This window comes from Bombina bombina, chromosome 7 (assembly GCF_027579735.1).
Source record: "Bombina bombina isolate aBomBom1 chromosome 7, aBomBom1.pri, whole genome shotgun sequence".
Taxonomy (NCBI): Eukaryota; Metazoa; Chordata; class Amphibia; order Anura; family Bombinatoridae; genus Bombina; species Bombina bombina.
The window spans coordinates 181,496,596-181,524,561 of record NC_069505.1 but is presented as its reverse complement, the minus strand read 5'-3'; the positions used below and the strand labels follow the sequence as shown (position 1 = coordinate 181,524,561).

Sequence of the window (27,966 nt, the reverse complement as noted above, 5' to 3'; positions counted from 1 at the left end):
TCCTCCAGGCACCCCTTCCTCTCCCCTAGTCCTCCTGGCACCCCTTCCTCTCCCCTAGTCCTCCTAGCCCTCCTGGCACCCCTTCCTCTGCCCTAGTCCCTCTACCCCTCCAGGCACTCCTTCCTCTCCCCCTCCAGGCACCCCTTCCTCTACCCAAGTCCTCCTACCCCTCCAGGCAGTGCAGGCACCCCTTACTCTCCCCTAGTCCTCCTACCCCTCCAGGCACCCCTTACTCTCCGCTAGTCCCCCTACCCCTCCTGGCATCGCTTACTCTCCCCTAGTCCTCCTACCCCTCCTGGCACCCCCTTCTCTCTCCTAGTCCTCCTCCCCTAATCTTGATACCCCTACTGACACCCCAGTCTCTCCCCTAGTCTCTTGATACCCCTCCATGCACCCCTTTTTCTCCCCTAATCCTTCTACCCCTCCATGCACCCCCTTCTCTCCCCTAGTCCTTCTACCACTCCTGGCACCCCCTTCTTTCCCCTGGCACCCCCTTCTCTCCCCTAGAACCCCCTTCTCTCACCTAGCCTCTTGATACCCCTCCTGGCACCCCCTTCTCTACCTACTCCTCCTTCTCTCGTTCTCCGCACCCCCTATATCCCCTCTTCTTCCTGTCACGGTCTTTCTTTCACAGTCATCCAGCCCTTGTCTCGTTCTCTCCTCCCACCGTTCCTCTCCTCCTCTCTTTCTCCATCTCCTCCCCCGGCCTCTCCCCGGTTCCCTCCTCTTTCACTCCCGCCTCACCCCCACCTCTCCGGGCAGGACTCGGAAGATGGCGGCGGACGATCGGTGCCGGTCGGAAACGGCTAAGGAGAAGCGGCGGGAGCAACTGAACCGATGGCTGGGATCGGATACGGAGCTAAACTCTTCCTCCGGGGGCTCGGGCACCTCTCGCCGCCCGCCCCGGGTCCGTTTCGCCCAAGGAGCCGTCTTTATGGCCGCTTGTTCGGCAGGAGACCGAGACGAAGTTCGCCAACTACTTTCGGCCGGAGCCCCAATCAATGGCACTAACGTGGACGGACTGACAGCCCTGCACCAGGTACCTGACTCCGCACCCCAGTAATTCCGGGGCACAGCTGATAATGGGGTACCCACCTGCTCCTTACTATCTGTCATCCCTGACCGGCAATCGCGATATACTGGGGTACTACCCACCTCCTCCTTACCCAGTAGCTGTCATCCCTGCCTTGTAATCGCGATATACTGGGGTACCCACCTCCTCCTTCAGCAGTAGCTGTCATCCCTGCCCGGTAATCGCGATATACTGGGGTACCCACCTCCTCCTTATCCAGTAGCTGTCATCCCTGCCTTGCAATCGCGATATACTGGGGTACCCACCTCCTCCTTATCCAGTAGCTGTCATCCCTGCCTTGCAATCGCGATATACTGGGGTACCCACCTCCTCCTTCAGCAGTAGCTGTCATCCCTGCCTTGCAATCGCGATATACTGGGGTACCCACCTCCTCCTTATCCAGTAGCCGTCATCCCTGCCTCCTTGCCCATTATCTGTCCCGTTGCCTGGCACAACAGTACCGGGCACTCCTAATCAGCTGTAGCGATATATCGGGTACCCACCTCCTGCTCCTCAGTATCTGTTTCCCTGTCTGTCCCGGCAGTACCGGGCACCCCTGATAAGCAGCCTTTTTGTAATGAGATAATCCCTCATAATACCCGGTAGCCCCAGCTATGAGCAAGCAAGGTCAGCACCCAGGTATCCCCTGTCAGTAACTTTTTACACTGGGGTATTTACTGCTCACTAGAATGCACTATCCATCTGACAAGCAAATAACCTGGCACAGCCAGTCCATAGCTACACTAGTTACTTTTCCCTTAATACCACATAACCCCAAAGACCAGTTTAATGCTACCAAGTAATACCAGCTAACCACTACCAGTTTATGCCAAGGTAACCATCTCCCCACTAGAAACCTGAGCAACCCCAGTGACCAGCACTTCAGTAATACAGGACACCCCTGATCAGCAACGACACCCCTGATCAGCAAGTGCTTTATTGTACCAGCTCTAGTTCCCTAACCCAGCACCCCAGTAATATTCTAGCACCCTTTTATTTACATTATAACTTGGTTCCCATATTCCTCTTACTGCACCTCCATTTGTCCCTCTGAACCTTTGCATTGCTGTGTAACTCCTACCCTGTTATATCAGGGTACCCATCTGTCCTTTAGTGCTTCAGTAGTAGCTCCCCTGCCTGTCTCTCAGAGCCAGAAGCTGATATTTCCCAGACACAGAAGACCAGGGACTCTCAGATTAGAATGGGGGACTTTATTTGTGATAATTCATGTTTCTAGGATTCCTTCTGTATTTTATGTTAAAAGCAAGTTGGTAGTAATAGCCATACCCCATTTTACAGCTCTTATTCTTTTTCCAAGAGTCCCCCATGTTAGCAGAGGCCCAGGGCACATTCTGTAAAAGGGATTACATAAATATCACTATATAAGGAGACTGCAGAGCAGTGCTAAGGCATGATCACATACTACTAGGGAATGCACTTAAGTGCTGTGTACAAGTGATACCTTTTATACTCTACTGATGGAAGTGACAGCTTAATAATGTCATTACTGTTTATTGTCCCTCAGATGTCACTCACAAGACAACAACTTCATAGGGGTCCTACCAATAACCACAACTCCATTATCTATTACATTGTTCTCTTCATTAAACCTAAAAGATTTCTTCTTCATCTCACTCCATCACTGATGTCACTTTCTGTATTTTCATGTCACTTTCTCCTTGCCCTGTCCCTTCTGCTCGCTGTATTATGTAGTTTTGTGGTGTTACCATACAATATCTCCCTATTTCTTCACATTAATCCTCTGCGCTACCCCAGGCCTGTATTGATGAGAATATGGACATGGTTCAGTTTTTGGTGGAGAATGGCTCTAACGTGAACCAGCCGGATAATGAGGGCTGGACCCCCCTTCATGCAGCAGCGTCCTGTGGATTTGTAAGCATAGCACAGTAAGTTGTGACCTATCTACTCCCACGCATTTGCCAAGCAAGGGTCTAGTCTCTCTCTGGCCTGTTTTTATTTTCTGATACCTGGGATCTCTGTATAATTTCTTTTTTTTTTTTTCATTTCTCATTAAATACTTTTCTGTTTTCTTTTAGACACATCACATGCAATTTCATATTGCTATATTATCCCTGCCAGTTATAACTGCAGACATAATAGTGTATGTTAAAAAAAACTAAAAACACACAGTACAATGCAGTGTGACTGGAGTCCCATATTCTATATTTTGATACAGATTGTTGCATTGTCTAACGCTATTAAAGGGATATGAAACCCCAAAAATGTCTTGTGATTCAGACAGAGAATACCATTTTTTAAAAAAAAGTTTCTAATTGACTTCTATTATCAAATTTGCTTGGTTTTCCACACTATTCTTTGTTGAGGAGATACCTAGGTAGTTGTTTGGAGCTCCACATGACAGGAAATAGTGCTACCATCTAGTGCCTTTGCAAATGGAAAATATTCTTGCAAACCTGCTGTCATATAGGGCTGCAGACACGTGCACGCTTATGAGGCTGCATCCCTGCTTTTCAACAACAGATACCAAGAGAAGGAAGAAAATTAGATAATAGAAGTAAATTAGAAAGTTGTTTAAAATGTATGCTCTATCTAAATCGTGAAATAAAAGTTTTGGCTTTCAATTCCCTTTAACAAGCAGAGAAAGCTCAGTCCTGAGTTATGTTTAAAGGGGCATCTTGAAGCTGTAATGTTTGGCTCTCCCCTATTGCAGAAATTCCAGATAAGAAATTGTTTGATGGCTAAGGGAGAATGTTTGTTTAATCTATTTAAAAACTGTAGACTAAATAAATCCTTGGCATGGTTTTGTGCACATCACATGTTTTATTGAGTCCCTTAAAGGGGCATTCTGTTACAAAAAAATCAATGCTTTAATTCATTAGAGCATCTCTTTATTTTTTTTAATGACCTAATATAAATGTGTTTAAAATCCTCCCCCACAAAGACGTTAAACACATAGATAAAATCTTGCTTGGTAGCTGCAAGAACTGCAGCTTCTTAGCAGGAGACTGCTAGTGATTGGTGGGTACTTGCAGCTGATGCTCCTGATTGGCTCAACAGCAATAGTTGTGACTTCAGATGATTCCCTATGTGTTTAACCCCTTTTGTGGTGGGCAAACACATTATTAACTAGTTAGTAATGCAGACATTTTACATGCTTCAATGAATTAGATCATGTAAACTCTGCATTAGTATGTCCCTTTAAAGGGATAGTCTAGTCAAAATAAAACTTTAATGATTCAGATAGAGCAGCATTTTCAAGCAACTTTCTAATTTACTCCTATTATTAATTTTTCTTCGTTCTCATGCTATCTTTATTTTAAAAAGCTGGAATGTTAGCTTAGAAGCCAACCATTTTTAGTTCAGCACCTGTGTAGCACTTTCTGATTGGTGTCTAAATGTAGTCACCAATCAGCAAACAATACCCAAGTGCTGACCCAAAAATGGTCCGGCTCCTAAGCTTACTTTCCAGCTTTTTTAAGTTAAGATACTAAGAGAATGACTAGACTATTCCTTTAATATAAAAAGTTTCTTTCTATAACGATACTTCTACGAGTTACTGCTCAGTCTTCTTACTTCAGATGATTACATCTTGCTACAGATTGCCTCTCTTTCTAGGGGAAAAATCCTTGTTGACTCTCCCATGACTTTAACCTCTTGCCTAGGTACCTGATTTCCAAAGGAGCCAGTGTGTCTTCTGTGAACAGTGAGGGGGAACTACCAATAGATGTATCACACGAGAGTGCGATGGAAAAACTCCTGAAGAGTGAGATAAAGAAGCAAGGTGAGAGGGTCTCTATGTCAGATACAAATATGTAGCATTTACAAGTTGTCCTGACCATACACTAAGGAATTGTGTACTTTGTTTTGCTGCAGTAATAACCTGCTGGTAGTTGTGCTGTAATCCTACAGAAATGCACATAATGTTTATTCTATAAATGGGTTAGATGTGTTGGCAGATAGATGTGAAGTAAGAGACGCATTTGTTCCCACCATAACAAAAGCCAGAGGAACTATAGTTCCTCTTTAAAATAATAAGCAAAATAAGTTGGCAGAACAAGGATAACCCCATAATATTTTCAGGGATAGACCGCTTTTTACGGTGTAGCTTGGCAATGCATTGTGTTTGCTGTAGTGCTATTGGTGGATGGACTGAAGTACGTGCGTATGTTGTCTTAGGTGTGGATCTGGATGCTGCCCGTAAAGAGGAGGAGCAAGTCATGCTGCGAGATGCACAGCTTTGGCTCAGCACTGGGAAATATGAAAATGCTCGACACCCGACCACTGGCGCTACTGCTCTGCATGTGGCGGCTGCCAAAGGGTACACGGAGGTCTTAAGGTGAGGGGACAGCTTTTGGGCAGGATGAAAGAGTGACACAGACTTAAAGGCACAAGAAATCCAATTTTTCTCTCTTTCATGATTCAGATAGATACTGTAATGGTCCACAGCACTGTTATAAAATTTCCTTTATTGGCACAAAAATAAAACAAACCAGTGACATTTTGTGGTATCCCCCTTAATCATACATGATGTATGATTAAGGGGGATACCCCAGAACGTTACTGGTTTGTTTTATTTTTGTGCCAATAAAGGAAATTTCATAACATTGCTGTGGACCATTACAGTGTTTTCAAGATTTTTGGGGGTATTGGTAGCTACCCTGGTCTTCAACGTTGCACTATATGCTACTGTCTGCTGTATTATCCTGTATATGGCATGATTCAGATAGATCATACATTTTCCAATTTACGTCAGTTATCGATTTTGCTTCATTCTCTGGGTATCTTTTATTTATGAAACAACAATGTACTCCTGTGAGCTAGCTCAAACATTTGTAAGCCAATGAAAATTGGAATACACATTTAGCCACCAATCAGCAGCTAGCTCCAAGTTCCTGAGCCTATCTAGATATGCTTTTCAGCAAAGGATACCAAGAGAATGATGTCAATTGGATAATAGAAGTAAATTTGTTGAAAATTGTATGCTTTATCTGAATCATGAAATAAATGTTTTGGGTTTCATGTCCCTTTTAAAAGGGCATTGCCTTTCAAAATTCTACAATGTTTGTGAAAGTGCAGCAGCTACATGTAAAAAATTTTGTTATATGAAAAAAGGTGAAGTAAAAAGCTGTTAAAATTGAAACAAAAATGAATAGATACCTAGGTATCTACTAGCCACTGTCTTATAAAGGTAACTGCCACAAAATGTGGTTTATTACACACAGGGATATTCAGTCACCCCCCCCCCCCCTCCCCACACACACACTTCATAAAGAAAGAAAATATAAAATCTAAGCATTGCAGAACATTTTGAAACATTCTATTTTCAGTTGAACAGAGACTATTTTTGATGCAATGTCTATAACGTTACAGGCTATGGTTATGTTATCTTGGGTAACACTTTGATACAGAAGTTTTATTAATTTGCTGTGTACATTTTGTGTGCTGGGCCCTTGGATAGCTTGCTACTGAAATGCAGGTGTAACTATAAGACAATAGGATAAATAGCATCTAGATTATAAACTAATTGATCTATTATGGGGGAAAACTGTGAAATTAGCAGCTTTTGTGCACATAATAAGGTATAAGAAGTACAAGAAGATATGAGGGGGCGCTCTATCAATACTACATATGAATAAGCTGTATATATCAAATATATAACAAATGTCAAACATCAAATATGTGATAGATAACAAATATCAAACCATATAGTCTGATAGATTCAGATAATGAAAGTCCCAATTGAGGTATTGAAATGGGAACTGTGAATATGATCCAACTATGCTTGTAGAAAGGAATGGCTGCCCTCCTCCACACAGGCGTATCCGAGTGTAGCTATGAAAAAAATGAAGAACAGAGGGGCGCCTCATGTGTGCATCAGCATATCAATAGTGAATGTAACTTGGGATGTACCAGCTAATGCTATGCTAGACAGAGTACACATTGTTTATGTCCTCTGTAATCACTGCTTGTTATTTGTTTTTAGTAAACAAATTGTTTTAATACAAGCACTGTGAACGCACCTTTTTGAGTGGCATAGCCACTATTTCAAGACATCTGAATATTGGGATGAACCCGCACACCGAGTGGGTTGGACTGCACCTGTATCATCCACTTTAATCCTGGAGAGGGTTAGCTGGTACACCCCAAGTTACTGCTACATAAGTGTACTTGGATCATATGTGAGTACCCATTCGACTTGAATTTTGTTACATTCACTAATAATATGCTGATGCACACATGAGGCGCCCCTCTGTTCTGTTTTTTTCTAAGGTATAAGAAGGTTGTTTTTCTGTACCATTGATCTGAATTCATCTCTCTATTGTTGCATTTTCCCTTGGTCTTCTCACTCTTCTCTATTTGCCTTTCACCTCTTCCTATTCCCTTTTTAACCCCTTTCGGTCTCAGGCTACTACTGCAGTTGGGGATTGACGTGGACTCCCGTGACTACGATGGTTGGACTCCGCTGCACGCGGCAGCTCACTGGGGCCAGCAGGACACCTGTCGTCTGCTATGTGAGGCTCTCTGCGACATGGAAGTGCTCAACAAAGTGGTGAGGGGATCGGCGGTCTCCTCACACAATGCTCAGTACTGCTTCTGCTTCCCTGCTGGCCCTATGCACCTTTGCATTGTCTCCCGTATGTGTCTAGTCTGTACCCTCAGCGGACATCTGCCTTGCTTTTGCTTCCTTGTCATTGTGTTTGCTTCATAGAACTGCTCTGTATTGGCTGTAAGCTCCTGCGCTTTTCTTGCTGCGCCTTCCGTTTCTTTCTTTAGTATAATTTGTCCTGCAACCTCTTGCTTCCTTACAGGGTCAAACGCCGTTTGATGTGGCAGATGACAGCGTAGAATCCTTGCTAGAAGAACTAAAGAACAAACAGAGCTTGGTAAGTGTGAACGGCATTTTCATGCATGTCTTCGGATTGAATGTTTTAAAGGGACATTAAACATTTAGAGATGGTAATATAAAATTATAAATCGCATATATTTACTGTGTGTGTATGTATGTATATATGTGTATATATATATATATATATATATATATATATAAAATAATATAATATAATATAATGCATGTATATAAGTCGGTAATTTGCTTTCATTATTTATGTCCCTTTTTCCTGTAACTCCATTCTAAAATTGTGAGCTTTTCAGTTCCTGTTAGAAATGGAAGTGCAGAACACTGTTATATTCCACACAGCCATTGGCTGCACACTCTAGTGACCTATTTATAACTGTCTCTAATTGGCCACTGCAGCGAAGGTAACCTAAGTTACAACATGGCAGCTCCCTTTGCTTTATACACTATTAAACTTTACACTTATTTTGTCAATATTTAAACAGCTAATACAACTTTAAGAATAACATGTAGATGTATCTTTTAGACTAATCTTTTCTTTGAATGCATCATTCTATCTAGCATTTATTGTTTAATGTCACTTTAAGTATCTTCTTCTGGAGCTTGGGTAGCTGTTTTTCATTAATATTCTAGCATTCTCATTTGTTGTTAGTTTTTATCTTTGCTCATTAAATCTTTTCTCATTACTGCCTACACGTTATGACCCTGTATGTCTTTACTCTTATTCCTCTCTATTTCCTCTCTTTAGTTGCGTGTAGAAAAAATGAAAAATGCCACCCAAATTCTTTCTCCGACAAGTCCTTCCAACCAGAATGCTACCAGCCGGACTCGCAGGTTTGTTGGTGATGAGACCCATGTATGACGTGTGTGTGTGAACCTTTTTTGTTAATATGGAATACAGAGATAAGTGCTACATTATAAGTGTGTTGTATTTTCACATAGTCACAAATAGGCGTGGTGTGTGTTATGTGCTGTCACGTAGGATAATGCGTTTGTCACTCCTGAAGTGGGTCACTTTATGGTGTATGGTGCTGCAGTGGGACTGGTTATGCTGTGTGCTACACACAGATTTGTGTCACATTGGATTTTGTGGTACACAGTGATTTTCTTGCACAGTGTGGTGTGTTGGCCCAGGCACGCCCTGCACACCTCGCACTGATCCCTGCACGTCCCCTTCCCTTCGCCCCTTTTTCAACCAGGAGTTCTATTTCTCGCCTGAGCAGTCAAGAGAAGGTTGCGTTACGTGTGCAGGACAAAGAACGCCGTGCACAGCCTACAGCCACAACCGGAACCACCAACCCACCCATTGGATCAGGCTCTGATGAATCTGGGTCCGATGAGGAAACTGGTACGTGGACCTCACACCTCTTTCCCTTGTATTACAGCTCCTTCCAGTCTCCCTATCCTTCAACAGTGTTTCTTCTTGTTCCCATGGACCTTGTCTTTAAAGATGGTTCATATAATCCTTTCTTTGGTCTTTTCTTGCTTTTGATTTAAACTATGAGTCCTTCCACTTGCAATTTAATACTTTTCTTATTTTGCAGAAAAAGTTAAAGCTCAGGAAAGAATTAACAATTTGAATAATCAGTTGAAGAGTCTTCCAAGCACAGCGGTGAAAAAGGTGATGGATTCTAGTGGTGGAGTCATTTTGTTGTTTATTTTATGTTATTGCTCCTTTGACATCTCCCAGTTGCACCACTTACATTGTACCTTTTGCCATATTGCAGGCCCCTGTTGTGCCAGAGCCAGAGAAGACAGAACCAGCCTTGGGTTCATGGCGGGCTTCTCTGAGAAAAACCGGAAGCTCTGGCACATTAAGCTCTGCAACAAGTTTTGACGAGGGAAAAAAAGCAGCATTGCCAAAATCGGCATCAAGCTCCCAACTAGCAGATAGAGTGAGTGATGTTGTCTGTGATGTCTGAAGTACTTTTTTTTTTTTTTTTCCGTCTTATAACAAACTGCTTAGTCTTCTTGGTTTGACCATTGTCTTTTTCCTTTCTCTACAAACACTTATGTACGACATGAATGACCCTTCCAAATATCTCCACCTTTCCTTAATCCGCTGACAAATATTTTTATAGGATAAGGCAGGCTCTGAGCTCCGTTTGGCCCGAGTGCCCCCCAACCAGACTCAGAAACTTTTCAGTAACCAGGACAATGCACGGTGAGTTTTATGGGCAATACAATTTGCTAATGTAATCTAGTGAGAAGTGATGTAAACCAATTAAAACCATAGTCTTTCAGTGACTTAAACCTTACACCATTTATTTGTCCCCCAGAGACAATCAGTTTAGTCGTAGTTCATTTACTCGACGTCAAGAAGGTGATGACACATTAAACATCTTGCGCAGACAAAGGCAAGAAGCCCTTGCAGCCAAAATGGAAACTATTTTGCCAAAGAAGGAACTGCCAACAACTAAATCAGAGACTCCAGCTCCGACTTTAGACACCTTAACCACCAAAAAAGACTCCACCACTGCAGTCAATTCCCTTGGGAGGTAATGTCCTTCATTTGTCTGTTTCTGCGTGTTTCCTTAATCCTAGAAATTAGATGGAGATTTCTGTCATACAGTCTAGCTTAATCCAAGCCCAGATAAACTAGATACATGTGCCCTTGCCAAAGGGACCTGTTGTTCTGCGTACACTATAGCGCTGTTCCCCTTTTGTTCTAGACAAAAAGAAACAACCAGTACTACTGCCACAAATTCCGAGCCAGCAACCAACACTGAAACTAAAGAGAGGCGCAGGTAAGTTCAATGCTCAGCAGAGGGAATTTGAGGACTAAACTTTGGAGGGTTCTTTGTATGAACGGATTTTATCTCATTCTTTATTTACCAGATCATATCTAACACCTGTAAGAGACGAGGAAGCTGAGGCTCAACGAAAAGCAAGGTCTCGTCACGCTAGACAGTCTCGCCGATCCACTCAGGTGGGTGCAGAATCAGCCCCCTGTGCAGACAGTGTTTCATGAGCCTTCTCTTTTTAAAGGGACATTAAATACTAAATACCACCTTCTTTTTTTTAAGCATAGTATTGAGGTTATTTCCCACCTCCCTCTAGTCATGGGTGTCGCCATGTTGAAATCTAGCTCTCACTGCATTCCAGTGCTGATGTGTTTACATGTGCTGTAACTCTCCTTCAGATACCTCTAGTGTAACCTAAGTTCCAACATGGTCACCCCCATAATTGGAGAGAGGTGCATTGAATGTATTTGTGTATTGTCTCTTTAATATCACCACTCTCTTCCTCCAGGGAGTAACTCTTACGGATCTGAAAGAGGCTGAAAAGGTAATCAAAGGACAACAGGAGAACAAAGTGGCTGAGCCGGAACCTGTTAAAACACAAGAGGAGGAGAGTAGCAAAGATAACCAATCAAAAGCCAGGACTGCCCGAGGAGCAACAGATGATGGGGTAAGGTTGGTTGGGTTTTATTGAAACTGGTTCTTTTTGTGTGGGGGGTTAGTTTTAACAATACAGAGGTATCAAAGTAAACACATGACCAACAAACAAGATAATTTTCCATACACATAAATATTAATACTTAAAGGGACAGTTTACCTTAATTGTTTCTCTCCTTTAATTTGTTCCTAGTGATCCATTTTAGCTGCTGGAGTGTATTAAATAGCTTCTTCACCTTTATTTCAACATTTAAATAGATGATTTTGCCTGTGGTATCCCCACCTGTACTAAAAGTTTCTATATTTAAAGGGACAGTTTACTCAAAACATTTCTCCCCTTTAATTTGTTCCCAATGATCCACTTTACCTGCAGGAGTGTATTAAATTGTTTACAAGTATTTCCATTGCTCTTATATTGGCATTTGAAATAGTTTATGTAGCCTGTGGTATCCCCACCCATCCTTAAAGTTTTTGGCCTCGAGGCCAAGCTGTGTTAACACAGCTAGTAGAAGAAATTACCCTCCCAGTGGGGTATAAAAGAGATAAGGTAATAAAATGTTTATTTTCCATTGTTCTCTCCAAGCATTAGTGATTGGTTTATGCACAGATACAAGATAAAGAAGCAGGTATATGTACACAATGTGATAATGTATTGAGATCTGATTATACCTACAAGCTCAACCCATTTATTAGGTTGTGGCTTCAAAACACAAAATCAGCTAATTCATATACACAAATAAGCCTTAAAAAGGCAAATCTCGTGCATTTTATACTCTGCAGCTGGTAAAAAAAATAATTGGAAACACATTAAGGGAAAAACAATTTTATAGTATACTGTCTCTTTAAGTATAGGCTATTGACAAGATATGTAAACACAGCCAGCAGAAGAAATTACTCTCCCAATTGTTCTTTCTAAGTGTTGTACAGAGATAAGAAAAGGGAAGTGTTTGAGTGATAAGATAAGGATGTTTGATCTCACTATTTTGATAGATTGTGGTATCAAAGAGCAAATCCAGCTATTTAATTTACAAAAAGAAACATAAAGGGGCAATTTCGTATACATTTTTTTTTTTATACTCAACAGCTACCAATTTTACAGTAAACTGCCCCTTTAAATACATAATTTAAAAAGAAAGCTGGTTATTTTCTATTTACTTTAGGGGATGTGCAACACTGATTGGATCTGTAACAGATCACATGATCTTCTGTTTTGTTTTTAATTGGTGCAGACGGAAGTCAGCTGGAGAGCTCGTATCGCTAGTTTGCAGAAATCTGATCTTTTAGGAATTACCACTCCAGATCCACCTCCAGCCCCATCAGGATCTCACAGACGAGGAGGACAGTCATTGGATAGCAAAGGTAAGCCAGTGGATTGGAAAAGAGTTTAATGCTTTGTATAAATTTAAATAGTCCGAGAAAACACTGGAATGGATAATAATCCACTGTGCTTCATAGAGAACTAAAATGCCCCTTTAACCTTTTATCACCGTTATGACCTTCTGTTTTGTCCTAACCGTGCTGGGCTTTGGTGCTGTTAGGACAAAATAGAACGTCCTAACTGTTTGGCTGTCCTGAAGCCAACGGCGCTTCCAGGATGTGATCGCGGTCTTGAGGGCTTGCCTAGCGTCATAGGGACGCCCCCCTGACCCGTTCCCAACTTAACCCTGTCATCAAAGGGTTAAATAAAAATTAAACTTTCATGGTTCAGATAGAACATACAATTCTAAACAACTTTCTTATATACTTCCATTAACTCAATATGCATAACGGCTCCTACTGGGCATGTGCAAGAATACCCACAATATACTTATATGTATTTTGTGATTGGCTGGTGGCTGTCGCATGATGCAGGGGATGAAAACGTAAGTAACTTTTAAATGTATCATTTGAAATTCAAACAAAGTGCTTTTACATTGTCTTTGTATTATGTGTTTAATAATCATGATATTCTACTGTGTGTCTTCAAACACTTGCTATGTTATTAAAGACCTTTTTGTCCTGCCAGGAGTTTGGTCAGCAGTTAAGTAAATTTATAAAGCATGTGCACCAAATGATATGAAATCTAATTATATATAATTTAAGTACATGGTTTATGATGTAGATCTACAAATCTGCAGTTTAGATTTGTAATATGTTATAATTCTCCTGAGTTACCGATTGCAATGCATTAGAACTCAGAAGTTTATTTTTTTATTTATTTAGAGCAGCAAAAGTCCCAAGAGGAAGAGAAAGAAAGCGATGAAAAAGGTGGAAGGAATAAAGCAGGTGTGCGAGACCGAAGGAGGCCGCGAGGGAAGCGGAGGTCTACTGGCGTTCCCCTTACCACAAAAGATGTAAGATGGCGGGTTTAGCTGCTCAATAAAAGCGAGTTTGTTTGTGTGAGGGCGCAGCTGATATGCTCAGGTGTCTGTGGTTTTGGCGTTTTTTATATTTTTTTTATTTTTTTAAGATTTGAAAGTGACAAACTGAACAAGAGATTAGATGATGAGAATGGGGTTAGACTTTGGGCTTGATTTATCAAGTGATTACGGACAGGGGCGTACATATGCGCCGCTGTCCGCCCCAGCTTGCCTCTGGCGGGTAGCAATCCGATGGCGGTATTCAGCATGACCACTACTTGATAAATACTTGTGAGAACCTGCAGCCATAGCGAGGCGAAGGGCTTGATAAAGCGAGCCCTTGGAGTTTTATCTGATGAGAGAGGGCATTGTATGATGCTGTAACAGACGCCGTGTGTGGCGTAGTTTGGGGTTTACAGCTTGAGATGGTGTTGGAGTGCACTTTTAACAAAATCATAACTTTAAGGGATATGAAACCCAAAATTTACTTTTTTGATTAAATAAATTAAACAAATTTTCTAATTTGCTTCTATTATTATATTTTCTTTGTTCACTTTGTATCTTTTGTTAAAAAGCAGGGAGGTATGCTCAGGAGCGTGCACGTGTCTGCAGTACTATATGTCAGCAGTTTTGCAAGAATGTTATCCATTAGCAAGAGCACTAGAGGGCAGCACTGTTTCCTGCCATGTATGCTCCAGACACCTACCTAGGTATCTCTTCAACACAGAAAATCATGGGAACCCAAGCACATTTGATAATAGAATAAAATTTGAAAAAAAAAAAAAAAAAAAAAAAAATGGTATGCTCTGTCTGAATCACAGAAGAACATTTTTGGATTTCATATTGGTCTAAGGGACAGTCCGTTCCAAAAAAACTTTCATGTTAAACAACTTTCCAATTTACTTTTATCACCAATTTTGCTTTGTTCTCTTGGTATTCTTAGTTGAAAGCTAAACCTAGGAAGGCTCATATAATTTCTAAGCCCTTGAAGGCCGCCTCTTATCACATGCTTTTTTATTTGCTTTTCACAAGAGGGGAGAGCCATATAGATAATATTGTGATCACGCCCGTGGCTTGTGGCAGACACTGCACTAATTAACTAAAATGAAAGTCAATAGATAATAAATAAAAAGTCATGTGATCAGGGGGCTGCCAGAAGATGCTTAGATACAAGGTAATCACAGAAGCAAAAAGTATATTAACATAACTGTGTTGATTATGCAAAACTGGCGAATGGGGAATAAAGGGATTATCTAACTTTTTAAACAATAGAAATTCTGCTGTTGACTGTCCCTTTAAGTGGTTACCTCTCTGGCAGAAGTGTATATGGTGGCCAGTAAGGAAGCGGTTTTGCTAGATATGTGATTTATAAAGACTTTAGATGGATGATAAAGGGACGGTTAGGTGTTAGAAAGCTGTAAAGAAATTTTAAACAAAGTATTTTTTTAAGATCTTGTTTAAAGTGCTGAAAACAATAATGTTCTGTTTGTGTGCCATATAACTCTCCACCAGTAGAGAGATAGGCAGTGTCCTCCTCAGCCAGTAAGCATTCTGTCCCCAGTTATGGGTTGTGCAGTTTAAAAAATCTGTTTAAACTGCTTTTAATGGGGTTTTTTTTTTCTTTGAAAATGCACTTTCATATGCCTTATAGACTTTCTTTCAGTTTTTTTTATGTTCGTGTGTTGCCTAAGGGTCCTGGCCCAGTTAATTGTATGTGTGCACATGTATGAGCCAAGAGACCAGTGTGTGTGTGATCAGGAAGCGCAGGAGGCAGGTTTGGTCTGTAGCGTTGTATTTAGTCTGGCGCTCTATTGGCGGTAACGTGAATCTTCTGCTTTCACAGAGCGATGGGGAAGAATCTGAGGACGACGATGGATCGGAAGAGCAACCTGCACAGGTGCTTGACTGCAGAGGAGGGAGCAGTGTGTTTTATAGTGGGGGGGTGGGGGTGAGGACATTTGCGGTCATCTTAGAAGATCTAGTTTTGTAATCTTGCTTTATTTCTACCGTTGCTTCATGGCTACTGCTCGCATCTGCCTGTAATGGTGAGTTGCTCTATCAGTGACAGCCACTTTACTTGAGGTTTCCTGATATAAGCTTATTTCCAGCGATTCCAAGTTATGTGACGCAATATCTCTTCTTTCTTCCTCCCAGGTAGATGGGCTCAGCTCTCGGTAAGAATTGTTCTTCTTATATTATATTCTGATTTATTTGTAGAGGGCCAACAGATTCTGCAGCGCTACAAATCTTTAATATGTTGGCAAAGGCTTATTATAATCTGTAGATCCAGATAATTATCTATGATAAAGAACATTCATATGACAAACAATACGGTTTAGTTTGTCAGTGTTTGAATGTTGAAATTGGAACAAATAAAATTAAAAAAACTTTAAAAAATGTGAGTTAGTTGTGCTGCTATATATTTATTTGATTACTTTAAGAGCCTTTGTACAGCAAATTAAAATTAGTGGACTATTTTTCAAAAGGATTTTGGTTTTCAGAATATATTTATATATATATATATTGTACGTATTTGTATGTAATCATGACTGTAAAGGATCATTATCTTTCCTTGAGTGATTGAATTTACTGGCTGCATTGTATTAAATCCATCTAGACTAAACATTTCAGTATTGGCAATGGGAAAGCTATGTTAAAAAAAACATTCTGACAAATTTCAAAGTTATATCTATTTCCACTCCCCATGTGACAGCCATCAGCCAATCACAAATGCATATACTTATATTCTGTGAATTCTTGCACATGCTCAGTAGGAGCTGGTGACTCAAAAAGTGTAAATATAAAAAGACTGTGCACATTTTGTTAATGGAAGTAAATTGGAAAGTTGTTTAAAACTGCTGCTCTACCTGAATCATTAAAGTTTAATTTTGTCTTGTGTGCCCCTTCTTAACAGCCTTTCCTTGCTATGCTATTGATTGCCTTTGTGTTTAACTATTTCTTTACTCACTTAGCAAGGGTTAAAGTGAACTCCTGGTAGTAGCAGTATACTGCTGAACTTGGCCAGTAATTAGCAGATACACACATATACCCCCCCTCATTGGCTGAGGTGTCCCTTTGTGGGTGTTAACATCACAAATATAGGCATACAATACTGCAATAAGAAAATGCATTAGAGCACTTTACTATTGCAGCTTTGTGTCCCTTTAAATGCTGTATTTTTGTTGAGCTATTCCATTAAACCAAATTATCAGTAAATTTAATAGTGAATTCCTTCTATCTTTGTTGACAGTTCACAAACAAAATAAAATGTGAATAGACTACAAAGCAATGTTACGTTGTAGTACACAAAAACCATAGCAGGTGTGTAAACAGGACTGGCTGACAGATTTGTTACCGGATAGTTGTCTAATGACCATTGGTGAAATTTGTACAATTTGTTTATATGAATCTTAAAGGGACATGAAACTAAAATATTTTCTTTCAAGTTTCAGCTAGTGCACATACTTTTAACAACTTTCAAATGTAATCTATTATCAAATTTGCTTCATTCTCTTGGTATCCTTTTGTTGAAGAATAAAAATGCACTACTGGGAGGTAGCTAAACACATAATCTTAGCCAATGACAAGTGGCATATATCAGCAGCTTGCTCCCAATAGTGCATTGCTGCTCATGAGCCTACTTGGATATGCTTTTCAACAAAGGATACCAATAAAACAAAGCAAATTAGATTGTAGGTGTAAATTGGAAAGTTGTGTAAGATTACATACTCTGATTCATGAACGTTTATTTTTTTTTACCTTACTGTCCCTTTAAATTCATAAAGGAGATTAGCAAAGGTTTTTGATGAGTCAACCAGGCCAGGTGTGTGTTCTATTTCTCCATGTGACCTGGAAGTAACTTGATCTCATTTGTGTAAAGCTGAGCAATATCATGGAATTGTTATTTATTTTGTGCTCATTATTGCTTTAGAAAGTGTTTAATTCAGAAGTGGGAATGTACTGCACTAAACCAATAAGTATTAAGAAGATATATTAAAGGGACAGTCTACTCCAGAATTGTTGTTTAGAAAGATAGATAATCCCTTTTTTACCCATAACCAACACAGTTATATTAATACACTTTTTACCTCTGTGAATACCTTGTTTATAAGCCTCTGCAGACTACCCCCTTATTTCAATTCTTTTGACAGACTTGCATTTTAGCCAATCATTGCTGACTCATAACATTGTGCTCACTACCGTGAAGTTATTTATCTATATGGCGCACATGTACTAGTGCTGTCTGAATTTTTAAACTGTCAAAATGCACTGAGATAAGAAGCGGCCTTCAAGGTATTAGAAATTAGCATTTGAACCTACCTAGCTTTAGATTTCAACAAAGAATACCAAGGGAACAAAGCAAATTTGATGATAAAAGTAAATAAGAAAGTTGTTTTAAAATTGCATGTCCTATCTGAATTATGAAAGTTTAATTTTGACTAGACTGTCCCTTTAAGGTTATGAGATTTATATTTAATAGGGAAGTGCAGTTATGTGGTACATCATCCTTCAGTGTTTGAAAATCTTTCTCTCAGGGCAAGTACTGTATCCAACACACACACAAGCCGAGGGGAAACCACGCTAGCGTCCGAATCCCGAGAACCTAAAGATTTTAAGAAGGTAAAAGAGTAACGTCTTTAACTTCATGGTCTTCGTATTAAGTTTCAAAGAATTTAGGATTATTAAATATTTCATGCAGCTAGCCACTGGCCAAGTCAACTAAATATCATTATGTTCTAGCATTTATATTGGTGTGTACGTTGGTAAGCCATTACGTTTTCCTGATGGCTGTATCGCCAATTCTTATGGTGACGTGTAGGCTCAAGAGCTTATGTTGGGGTCCTCTCTTTATTCTTCCATTAATACTTTTGTAGCGAAGTTGCAGTTGCTGTGTGATTGAGTATTCCCTGATCAGTTTGTTTTCTTGATCCAGCTATACATCGACCTGATGAGAGACAATGGGCGCTTACGCTCCCAGCTGCTAAATACCCAGAACCTGGTGAATGAGACCAAAGCTGAGCTAGAAAGAGCAACACAGGTGAGAAGGACATGAAGAGACAACTGCTTAGGTGGCATTAAAACCGAGAGATGGGTTAATGGAAGTATCAGAAGGTCATACAAGTAAAAAAAAAAGTTCATCTGCCATTATAAAGAGGTTTATTTTTGATCAGCCAGCTCATGTATTAGGCTTTGGTGGTTCCTTGAGTTTTGGATACAAGAGGATGAGCCAATAATCTGATTGTTATTGCCCTATCCTGTAGGGTTTTGGAGCCATTTTTACCATCATATATTTTTTATATAATTTATCATTTGAGGGAAAATACATAAAGATGTAGGAAACAGGGAACTAATGTATCATTTCCAGGGCAATTTGAAATCTATGTTTGGCACAGATTGTGGTGGTGGGGTACCTGGAATGAGGTTCATCCAGAGATAAGAAGTCAAATCTAATCTCCTGTTTTTCTCATTTTTGTCTCCCCCTGTTAGAGGCAAGAAAGAAGTGTGGACAGATCGTTCTTGATCGACACAGAAAAGAAGGTAAAATATGATCTTTTCTTGTACAAAAGTTTATTCTGTATTTTTTATGTTAATTGAGAAATGACTGACAATATTATCAATGACCTCTTGGCTAATATTTGTTCTATACAGTTTTTACATAACTTCATTAAAACTTTTTTTTTTTTGTGTAGGAGAAGGTTATATTAGAGCGCAGAGTGTCTGAGCTTCAGGAAGAGTTAAAGGTAAAAGACTGTCCTATTACTATTCTCTGCTGTATTGAACATTGAGTTTGGGGGATTTACCTGTTTATGTTGTTCTTTTACAAACTTGGTTTGGACTAAAATTATATTTGAATTTATTCGATCTGCTTTTATTTGCACTTGAGATACTGGAGTGGATCCTGCAGGATTCTAATCTGCATTTCTTAAATACAATGACTGCATGATCAGTGCAGGAGCCACAGCAAAGATAAGATAAACTATACGAAAGAAGCTATGTCCCTGGCCAGGAATACAATGAACGTTTTACAATGCAGTGATTAATTGTTGACTTGGGATAAAAATAATAACGTTTGTCCCTTTTTAAGTTCTACTGCTCTGATTTTGTGGGTTTTAATTTCATCTATATATATTTACATTATAATGCTTCCTTTAGAGGGACAGCCTTCTTGTTTTTTATTTTTTTAAATTGTTTAAAAAGATAGATAAGGACTTCCCATTCCCCAGCTTTGCTCAACACAACCAACATTGTTATATTAATACACTTTATAACATCTAAATGTCTGCCTGTTTCTAAGCCCCTGCAGGCCGCCTCCCACCTTAGTGCATTTTATTAGCTTTTCACAGCCAGACAGTGCTAGTTCATGTTTGCCATATAGATAACACTGTGCTCACTCCTGTGGAGTTATGCAGGAACCAGCACTAATTGTCTAAAATGCAAGTTTGCAAAAAGCACTGAGATAAGGGGCAGTCTGCAAAGGCTTAAATATAAAGTAATCACTCACAGAAGTTAAGTGTATTAATATAGCTGTGTTGGTTATGCAAAACTGGGGAATGGGTATAATGGGATTATCTAACTTTTTTTTTTCAAACAATAAAATATTTCATGCAGACTGTCGCTTTTAATGCAAGGATTTATATTATAAGAGTCAGGGAACAAATCTTGTATAGATAGAAGAAAGAAACTTGCCAGCTTTATGAGCCACGGGTAAGCATTTAGGAGCATTGTCTCCTTGGTTTATTGGATTTGTCAAGCCTTGTTATAACAGTTCCTGCCTTCTTTCCATAGGTTCTCGGAGACCTGAAGGCTGATAACCAGCGTCTGAAAGATGAAAATGGGGCTCTTATCAGAGTCATCAGCAAACTCTCCAAATAGGCAGCTGCCCTCTGTCTCTTCTGTCAGGAGCTGGGATTTCCTGCTCTCCCACCTTGCACATGCACTGGGAATGACCATTTGGATATTTCTACTATTTTCGAGTGCCAGGAAAAAGTGGTTTACGACCAGCTCCTCCTTCTCTCTGGCATTTACATTTTCTTCAATTACATTCAGCCACCCCTGAATCTGTTCACATCAGAGACCATCTCTTAGTCCTGGAGCTTTCCCGAGACCTAAATGTGGCCATTATCAGAGGGGATCTCTGCTGTTGTTTATGAAACACTGCACACAACAAGATGCATTTGAAGACCATTGTTTGTTGTTTCCTTGGATGTCAATAATAGAACCTTTCATCAAGGCTTCTTACTAGTACTTCCAAATAAATAAAATGAAGCTTGGTATAACCCTAACCAGGTCATCAACTCTCCTCTCAGTTCTTACAACTAATAATTATCAGAAAAAAATATTTTTGTAGTGTCTTTTTACATTCTTTTGAAGATGTGCAAATACTTCTTGAAATGTTACATTTCCAGATCCGCAACTTTTTCTCATCTGATGTTTGCGCACAAGGAATTTCTTACCTCTGCTGTAGATCTCGGGCCAAAAAATGATTTAATGCTCTAAACAGATAACTGGACAGAAAAACAAGAACAATTTTATTTTTTTCCTTGATATTATTGTCTCTTCATTTCCCTTGGGCCTTGTTGGATTCTGGGAGAGCAACGCAGGCCGTGGGAATCTAGCTTGGATTATTTGAGAAGTTTGTAAGCTCTTGAGACCTATTTAAAAGGGGTGGCTGATGTAATTTGTTCCAACCACTGTGTCCCACTTACCATGCGAAAGTCACAGTACGATGCACAGATTTCTGCGTGGGGAGAGCACAGTCTGATCTACAGATTTTTTTAAAATTTGTTTTGTTTTAAGGAAAGAGCACAGTTTTGTGTACAGCTATATGTTTTCCTTTTGTGTCACCTTTTGTTAAACAAAGCTGAAGGGTAGGAGTTGGCATCACCTAAGGTTCTCCATTTCTTGAGCACACTTGAGACACTAAACAGGACGTGATGTGACATTTTGTCACTTTTTTTTTAATATCAATTCCCCCCCACTGGTGTGAACTGAGTTTCTTGTTTAACTGGGAGAGTGTTTTATTTAATATATTTTTAAAATACATATGCATGGGGGGAGTGGAGAGGGAGAGTCATAAGGACGCTAATGTTCTAAATTAACTACAATTGTACATGAACATTTCTTATAGCCATTTTCTACTTTAGTGTTACTAATCTCCAACCCCTAACAAACTAAATGTGATGGGAATCCCTACCTGATCATGTGTGTATTGCAGTGTTTAAACCACTACTGGGTACAAACAACACCTGCTATAGGGGCTTCAGTAGTGGGGCTGAGAAATACAGTAACAATAAGCTTAAATAAGTGCCATTTGTTCCAAAGCAGAGTCTAGTCTTCTATTTTTATAAATATTATATATATATATATATATATATATATATATATATATATATATATATATATATAGTTGCAATTGTAGGAAAAAGCCTGGTTCCTTACTGGCCTGCTTCAGTTTGTTGCTGGTTTAGCACTTGTGAAAATTTTAATATATACATTATTTTTTCTTAAAAAAAAACTTTTTATACAAGTTTTCTGTGTTTGCAACCCTGTCTCCTTTTTTGATATAGTTTTCCCAATAGGAAACATTGCCTTAAGTCACAGGGCAGTAAGAAATTTTACACCCCCCCCCCATTTTTTTATTTAAATATTAACTAAATTATGCGTTTGGAATATAACTGCTTTGGAAATATCTTATTGTCTCTCAGAAGAACGGTGATAGCGGCGCTGTGTGTTATCTGTTTCTTGTTCTACAAAGGTCATACTATCCTTTTAGTCATGTATATTAGCTGCAATGTCCTCTTCTCCTGAGTCAGAGGCTGGCAGTTGTGTGAAGGAAACATTCCAGGTTTTAAAACCCCACCCTGGGTGTTAACTTTCTGACCTACTAAAGAGTGCTGACCTTAAAAGTAGACGGATATAGTTTTATTTTTGTTTTTAATACCAGGAACTGGCACCGGCTGTAATAATTGAGTGTAGTGTTATGTTAACAAGATATGCAGTCTAGAAATTCACACCTCGGATGCCAATCATTAAGAAAACAAAACAACTTAAAAGCCAAAGATAATGTACTATATTTTATGGATATCCTAGCCATTTGTAAATCGCCAAGGAGGCAACAAAATGTATTGTGTTTTTTTTTCTTTGTGGGGGGATAAGACTGCAACCTCAGTTTTTATTTATTTTTGAATCTCTGCATAGTACTGCAAAACACTGCCGGTTGATGTGCACAGAAATGTGTTGCCGAGTTTCTGGCAGCGAATCCGTTATCTTGTGACACGACAGAAAGCTGTCCTTGTTCCCAGAACGTAGAGAGGAAAGACATACTTTACACTGCAGCAGGAAGCAGAGCAGTGAGGGAAAAAAGGCAAATTTCCTGGCAGGGAACCAGCAAAGCAACATCAAAAATCAGAATCTCAGGCCACAATCTAGTTAGGAACATGAGATGCCAAACCCCTCTATATGTCCTAAACGCTGACGTCTTCCCCCTTTTCTTCTCCTGCCTGTGTTACTTTACACTCACGTCTTTATTATTAATATTATTTTGTGCAATATATTATATTTATAAACGGTTTTACCAAACACTGCGTTCTGTTCAAGCTGCAGTACTGCCTTCTGCTTTAATAATGTTTATATAATTTATAAATGCACTGTTTTCAAGGCACTAATTTGTGTGTTTGTGTGTGTGTGTGTGTTTGCTAATTTGCCAACTCTGTGACTTGCTGTCATGCCCTGTGTGTCTTGTCACTTTCTGTTACTATTTCCGCCCTCTGTTTTTTTTCTTTCCCTATTGCAGTTCATTAAGGGACACTTTTATTGTCTAAACAACTTAAAGGGATATTGAAACCATTACTAATACAACACTAATACCTTTAAGTTAAGTTAAAACTTTTTTTTTTTGTCTCTTTAAATATGTTTTGCTCAAGATTTAAAATCTTGGTTTATTTTGCTTCCCTTGTGCTATATTTGTGTTTAATGAATCATCAGGGAATTCTATTTAATGGCTTGGGCCTAGTTCATATTACAGTCGTTAATTTTACTGCCTGATTGTAACAACAAAGTATTTTAAAAGATTTGTCATCCTTTCTGCCAGGTAGTAAAACGTATAAATGATACTCCATATTGGTTTGCAACGCCCCTCATAGTAATAAAAACCCATGAGAATGTTGTCTGTCTTGTTGTCTGTTTGTAAGATTCAAACAAGACATGACAGGGGGGATGTGCAGTATCTCATGAGCTTCTGTATGACGTTATAACATTTACTTTTTTTTTTTTTTTTTTTAAAGCTTGAATGAAGAAAAAAGTTTTAACCTAATTTTAAAAGTAATAATTTAGCAATTATTAAAAATAAAAAATGTCTACAAGGGTTCTAATCTGTACTGAGTGGCCATTTTAAATGTGTCTGTTTCGAGCAAAGTGTTGGCTTTTTTTTTTAATTGTTCCGTTCTTGATTTATAACAGCGTATATTTCTGGTTGTTTTTTTGATTAATTTTTTCTTTTGTTTTTTTTTTTTTCTGTTTTTTATTTTTTTTTTCACTTTTTTCCACTTTTTTTTTTTTTTAACTTTTTTTTTTTTTTTACTTTCTTGAAAATTCTAGCTTTTGTCATTTACCATGAATGGAAAGTATGTGATAAATGAAATAAATGATCAGAATGCTGCAGGACTAACAAACAAAATAGCCACTCAGCATACATTTTTTTTTTTTTTTTTAAATATAAGTAGTTGTTTTTTCAGCTTCCATTCAAACCCATGTGTACATCTTCCATTATCAAATCCTTACTGTGTCCTATTGGTGATTGGATGCGATTCCATCGCCACAGAATTGCAAACAATAAACTCACTTTGAAACATGTCTCTTTGTTAACTCTCTTGGTGGCAAATATTGAATGTTAGTTTAAAAACATCACCACTGCTATTTTGTATTTTCCTAACATTCTAAATGTAATGCTGGCGCTATTGGTTTTGTAATGTTTATACAAAGAAACTCTGCGAAAACAATTGTGACAAAAAAATGCAGTAAAATGCTCTATATTTGACTCTAAATAGTGAAGGTAATGGCTATTGTGGGTGGAGACGGAAGTATTAATTTCCATCTATATATATATTCCGCTTTGCCGATATTGCATATTATTTTTTTTTTTTACAAATATTGAAGATTTGTGGTAATCCTGTGTCAACAGGCCCGGATTTACCATTAGGCAGAGTAGGCATGTGCCTACAGGCGCCTTTTATAGAGGGATGCCTGTCTCTCTGCTCCATATGCCTTTTCTGCACACCTCTGCTGCTCTGACCTCACTTCATAGTAGATAATAACTTTGCCCTAAACAAAGATGGCCGCCACTCTCTCCGGTCTGTAAATGTGTGGGGGTTGGTTCTTTTATGGGGAGTGAGATTGAGTGACTATTTGTGCGTTATTACAGAGCGCCCTGAGTGCACGGTGGACATGTATCAGCCACGCTGGCTGCCACGCTGTCTGGTCTGTTTCTCAAGTGAATGCGGACAGAGCGGCCTGAGAGTAAATATGTGGGGGTTGTTTTTTTATGGGGAGTGACATTGAGTGACTATTTGTGCGCTATTACAGAGCGCCCTGAGTGCACGGGAGGCATGTATCAGCTGCACCGGCTATCAAAATCAAAATGACAGATTGTACAGTCAGAGGGCAGGGCTGTTGCACAGGATAAACACACTTTACAAAAACAACTGACCCTTGGTTGGTTGTGCACATTGCAGGCTTGGTCAGCAAAGCTTTTAAATGAAGCCCCAGTCTAGACAACTTGTATAAATTATATATACATAAAAAAAATACTGTTCTGACTGGAATCTCTTCATACTGGGCAAATTCTGGAGTGTTTTGTTATAGATCATGGACTGCCTTTTATGTGGCAAAATTAGCAGCTGCTGTAAAAAAATAAATCCTAATTCTATAAAGTTTTAGGCTGTATCTATAGGTTCATACATGTGAACCGGGAGTACGTGGGGTACGCTTTTGATTTTGGTGCCTACAGGCACCTGGGCTGTAAATCCGTCCCTGTGTGTGAAACAAAGTCTATTGGTGCCATTTTTCTAACACGTAAATGCATGTTTGTACACACGCACACCCCACCAGCAGATAGATTAAGACTCGCTGAAGGCTCAGATGATGGTCAGCATTATTTAGCAATAAAGTTTGTTTTAATTAAGGTGTGCACATTTTTTTAGACATTATGCTATTGCACACTTGATAGGCTACAGTATCGTGTAAACATAACTTTTAAATGCACTGGGAAACAAAAACATTTGTGTGACTCGCGCTATATATCTATATTTATATTCTAATAGAATTCATACATTGCATATTGGCTTTGTAGATAGTGTGTGTGTTTTAACAAATACATAAATAATAAAATAAATTGTGCACTATGGGTTAAATTGTTAGATTATATCACCAGTCTTTTTATCAAACTTATTTTATGAAAGAGATATATCCTGTTTTTTTTGTTATTAATACGTATGAAACAGTAGCACATAAAAGCTTTAAACCTCTTTTACATAACATTGTTTGTTAAAGGGACACTAAACCCAAATGTTTTCTTTCATGCTTCAGGTAGAGAATATAATTTTAAACAATATTCAAATTAACTTCTATTATCTAATTTGCTTTATTCTTTAGATATCCTTTGTTGAAGAAATAGCATTGCACATGGTTGAGCCAATCACTCGAGGCATCTGTGTACAGCCACCAATCAGCAGATCTAGATATGCTTTTCAGCAAAGGATATCAAGAGAATGAAGCAAATTGGATAATAGAAGTAAATTAGAAAGTTGTTTTAAATTACATGCTCTTTCTATATCATAAAAGAAAAAAAAAATATATAATTATAATATATATTATAATATATATAATTTAATTATAAGTTACTGTTGCATTTAGAACTTATATTGCAGGTATTTATATCTCACAGACTTATAGGTCCAGATCTTGCAGCTTTTGTTGGTGGAGAGGACCAACCTACCACAAATATGTGCTGACTCATAAATAACTCCGCTGGAGTGAGCACAATGTTATCTACTGTATATGGCACACCTGAACTAGCACTTTATAACTGTCAAAATGCACTGTGATAAGAGGCGGCGTTCAAGGGCTTAGAAATTAGCATATGAGCCTTCCTAGGTTTAGCTTTCAACTAAGAACAAAGCAACTTTGATGATAAGTAAATTGGAAAGTTGTTTAAAATTGCATGCCCTATCTGAATCATGAAAGTTTAATTTTGACTAGACAGTCCCTTTAAGCCACACAGGAGCATCAATGAAAACATTTATAAAATCAGTTTATACAATCTAGTGCAGCGGTCGCCAACCAGTGGTCCATGAGAGGATGTTGGTGGTCCTTGACACCATAAGCAGGAATTAATCTCCTCTGATGGTGTCAGCCCCATCGCGCCGCAACTCCCTGCAGTGCCTGGCTGGACATCAGTGAAAACCGACGAAGGAGGAGTTAAATTACAGTCTCCCTACGCACGTTGTGTAGTACTGCGCAACTTGCATAGCTAGATTGTATTTTTAACTTCTCCCACCCGGCGCGCTGCTCAGAGGAAGATGCTTCCATTCTAAAGCCAGCAGAGGTTGGTATAGTCTTGGCTTGAAATAGTGGAATTAAAGTATATAAAAAAAGAAAATCTTAAACATTTTTTTTCTCATATTTCATTTATTTTCTTCCCTGTTTCTTTGTAGTAGTTTTCCTAATTCCTTCAGATGGACTTACATCACTGTTTGTCTTCCTCCCCTCCATCTTCTTTTTTTATTAAATATTAATTATTTTTAATTCTAATAATTTTATTCCACCTGAATTCCAGTAATTGCCATCCAGCAGATCAGCCATATCCCACCAGTATTATAGTAATTGCCAGTAACATCAGTCGTGGTTAGCTCACATTCATATTGAGAGCTTTCTGATATAAATTTAATTAATGACTCCAATGTCTGTCCATGATCATAAGTAGTTTTGAATAATTCCTAACTGGGTAGGTAACTTGGAAGTCTTGTGGTCCTTTTAAACAAATTATTTTTTCCCCACTTTCTGCCTCTCTGTTTCCAGCTCAAAAGTTGGCACTTACCCTTCATTTGTCATTTGGAAGTATTCTCTCAGTTCAGTCATTCAGTTAGTTAATTTCAAAAAAGAATTCTTAAAAATGTGTAAATATATACATAATGTAAACTTAGTTATGGTTATACTAGTTATGTACAGTATGTATAAGTGTATATATATATATATATATATATATATATATATATATATATATATATACACACACATTATAGAGGTTTGTACCTTTTAAAAAAA

The 27,966-nt window shown here is 38.9% G+C and overlaps 1 protein-coding gene across 1 annotated transcript; it reads left to right on the top strand.

The window, feature by feature from the left end:
• Nucleotides 1-714: 714 nt before the first annotated feature.
• On the top strand, nucleotides 715-24,498 carry LOC128666070 (protein phosphatase 1 regulatory subunit 12A). Its single transcript, XM_053720452.1, has 24 exons — nucleotides 715-1,039; nucleotides 2,849-2,979; nucleotides 4,717-4,835; nucleotides 5,231-5,390; nucleotides 7,460-7,604; nucleotides 7,864-7,938; nucleotides 8,659-8,744; nucleotides 9,110-9,258; nucleotides 9,455-9,531; nucleotides 9,638-9,805; nucleotides 9,992-10,074; nucleotides 10,190-10,408; nucleotides 10,583-10,657; nucleotides 10,749-10,839; nucleotides 11,163-11,321; nucleotides 12,538-12,667; nucleotides 13,511-13,641; nucleotides 15,491-15,544; nucleotides 15,802-15,821; nucleotides 18,183-18,267; nucleotides 18,581-18,685; nucleotides 19,135-19,185; nucleotides 19,338-19,388; nucleotides 20,434-24,498. Exons 1-24 carry the CDS (start codon nucleotides 773-775, stop codon nucleotides 20,518-20,520), a joined length of 2,718 nt encoding a protein of 905 aa, XP_053576427.1. The 5' UTR covers nucleotides 715-772; the 3' UTR covers nucleotides 20,521-24,498.
• Nucleotides 24,499-27,966: the final 3,468 nt, after the last annotated feature.

Coding starts and splice junctions, on each gene's coding strand:
- LOC128666070 (XM_053720452.1), top strand. CDS start 773: ATGGCGGCGGACGATCGGTGCCGGTCGGAAACGGCTAAGGAGAAGCGG. Junction 9,532..9,637: donor CAAGCACAGCGGTGAAAAAG/GTGATGGATTCT, acceptor GCCATATTGCAG/GCCCCTGTTGTGCCAGAGCC. Junction 15,545..15,801: donor CGGAAGAGCAACCTGCACAG/GTGCTTGACTGC, acceptor TCTTCCTCCCAG/GTAGATGGGCTCAGCTCTCG.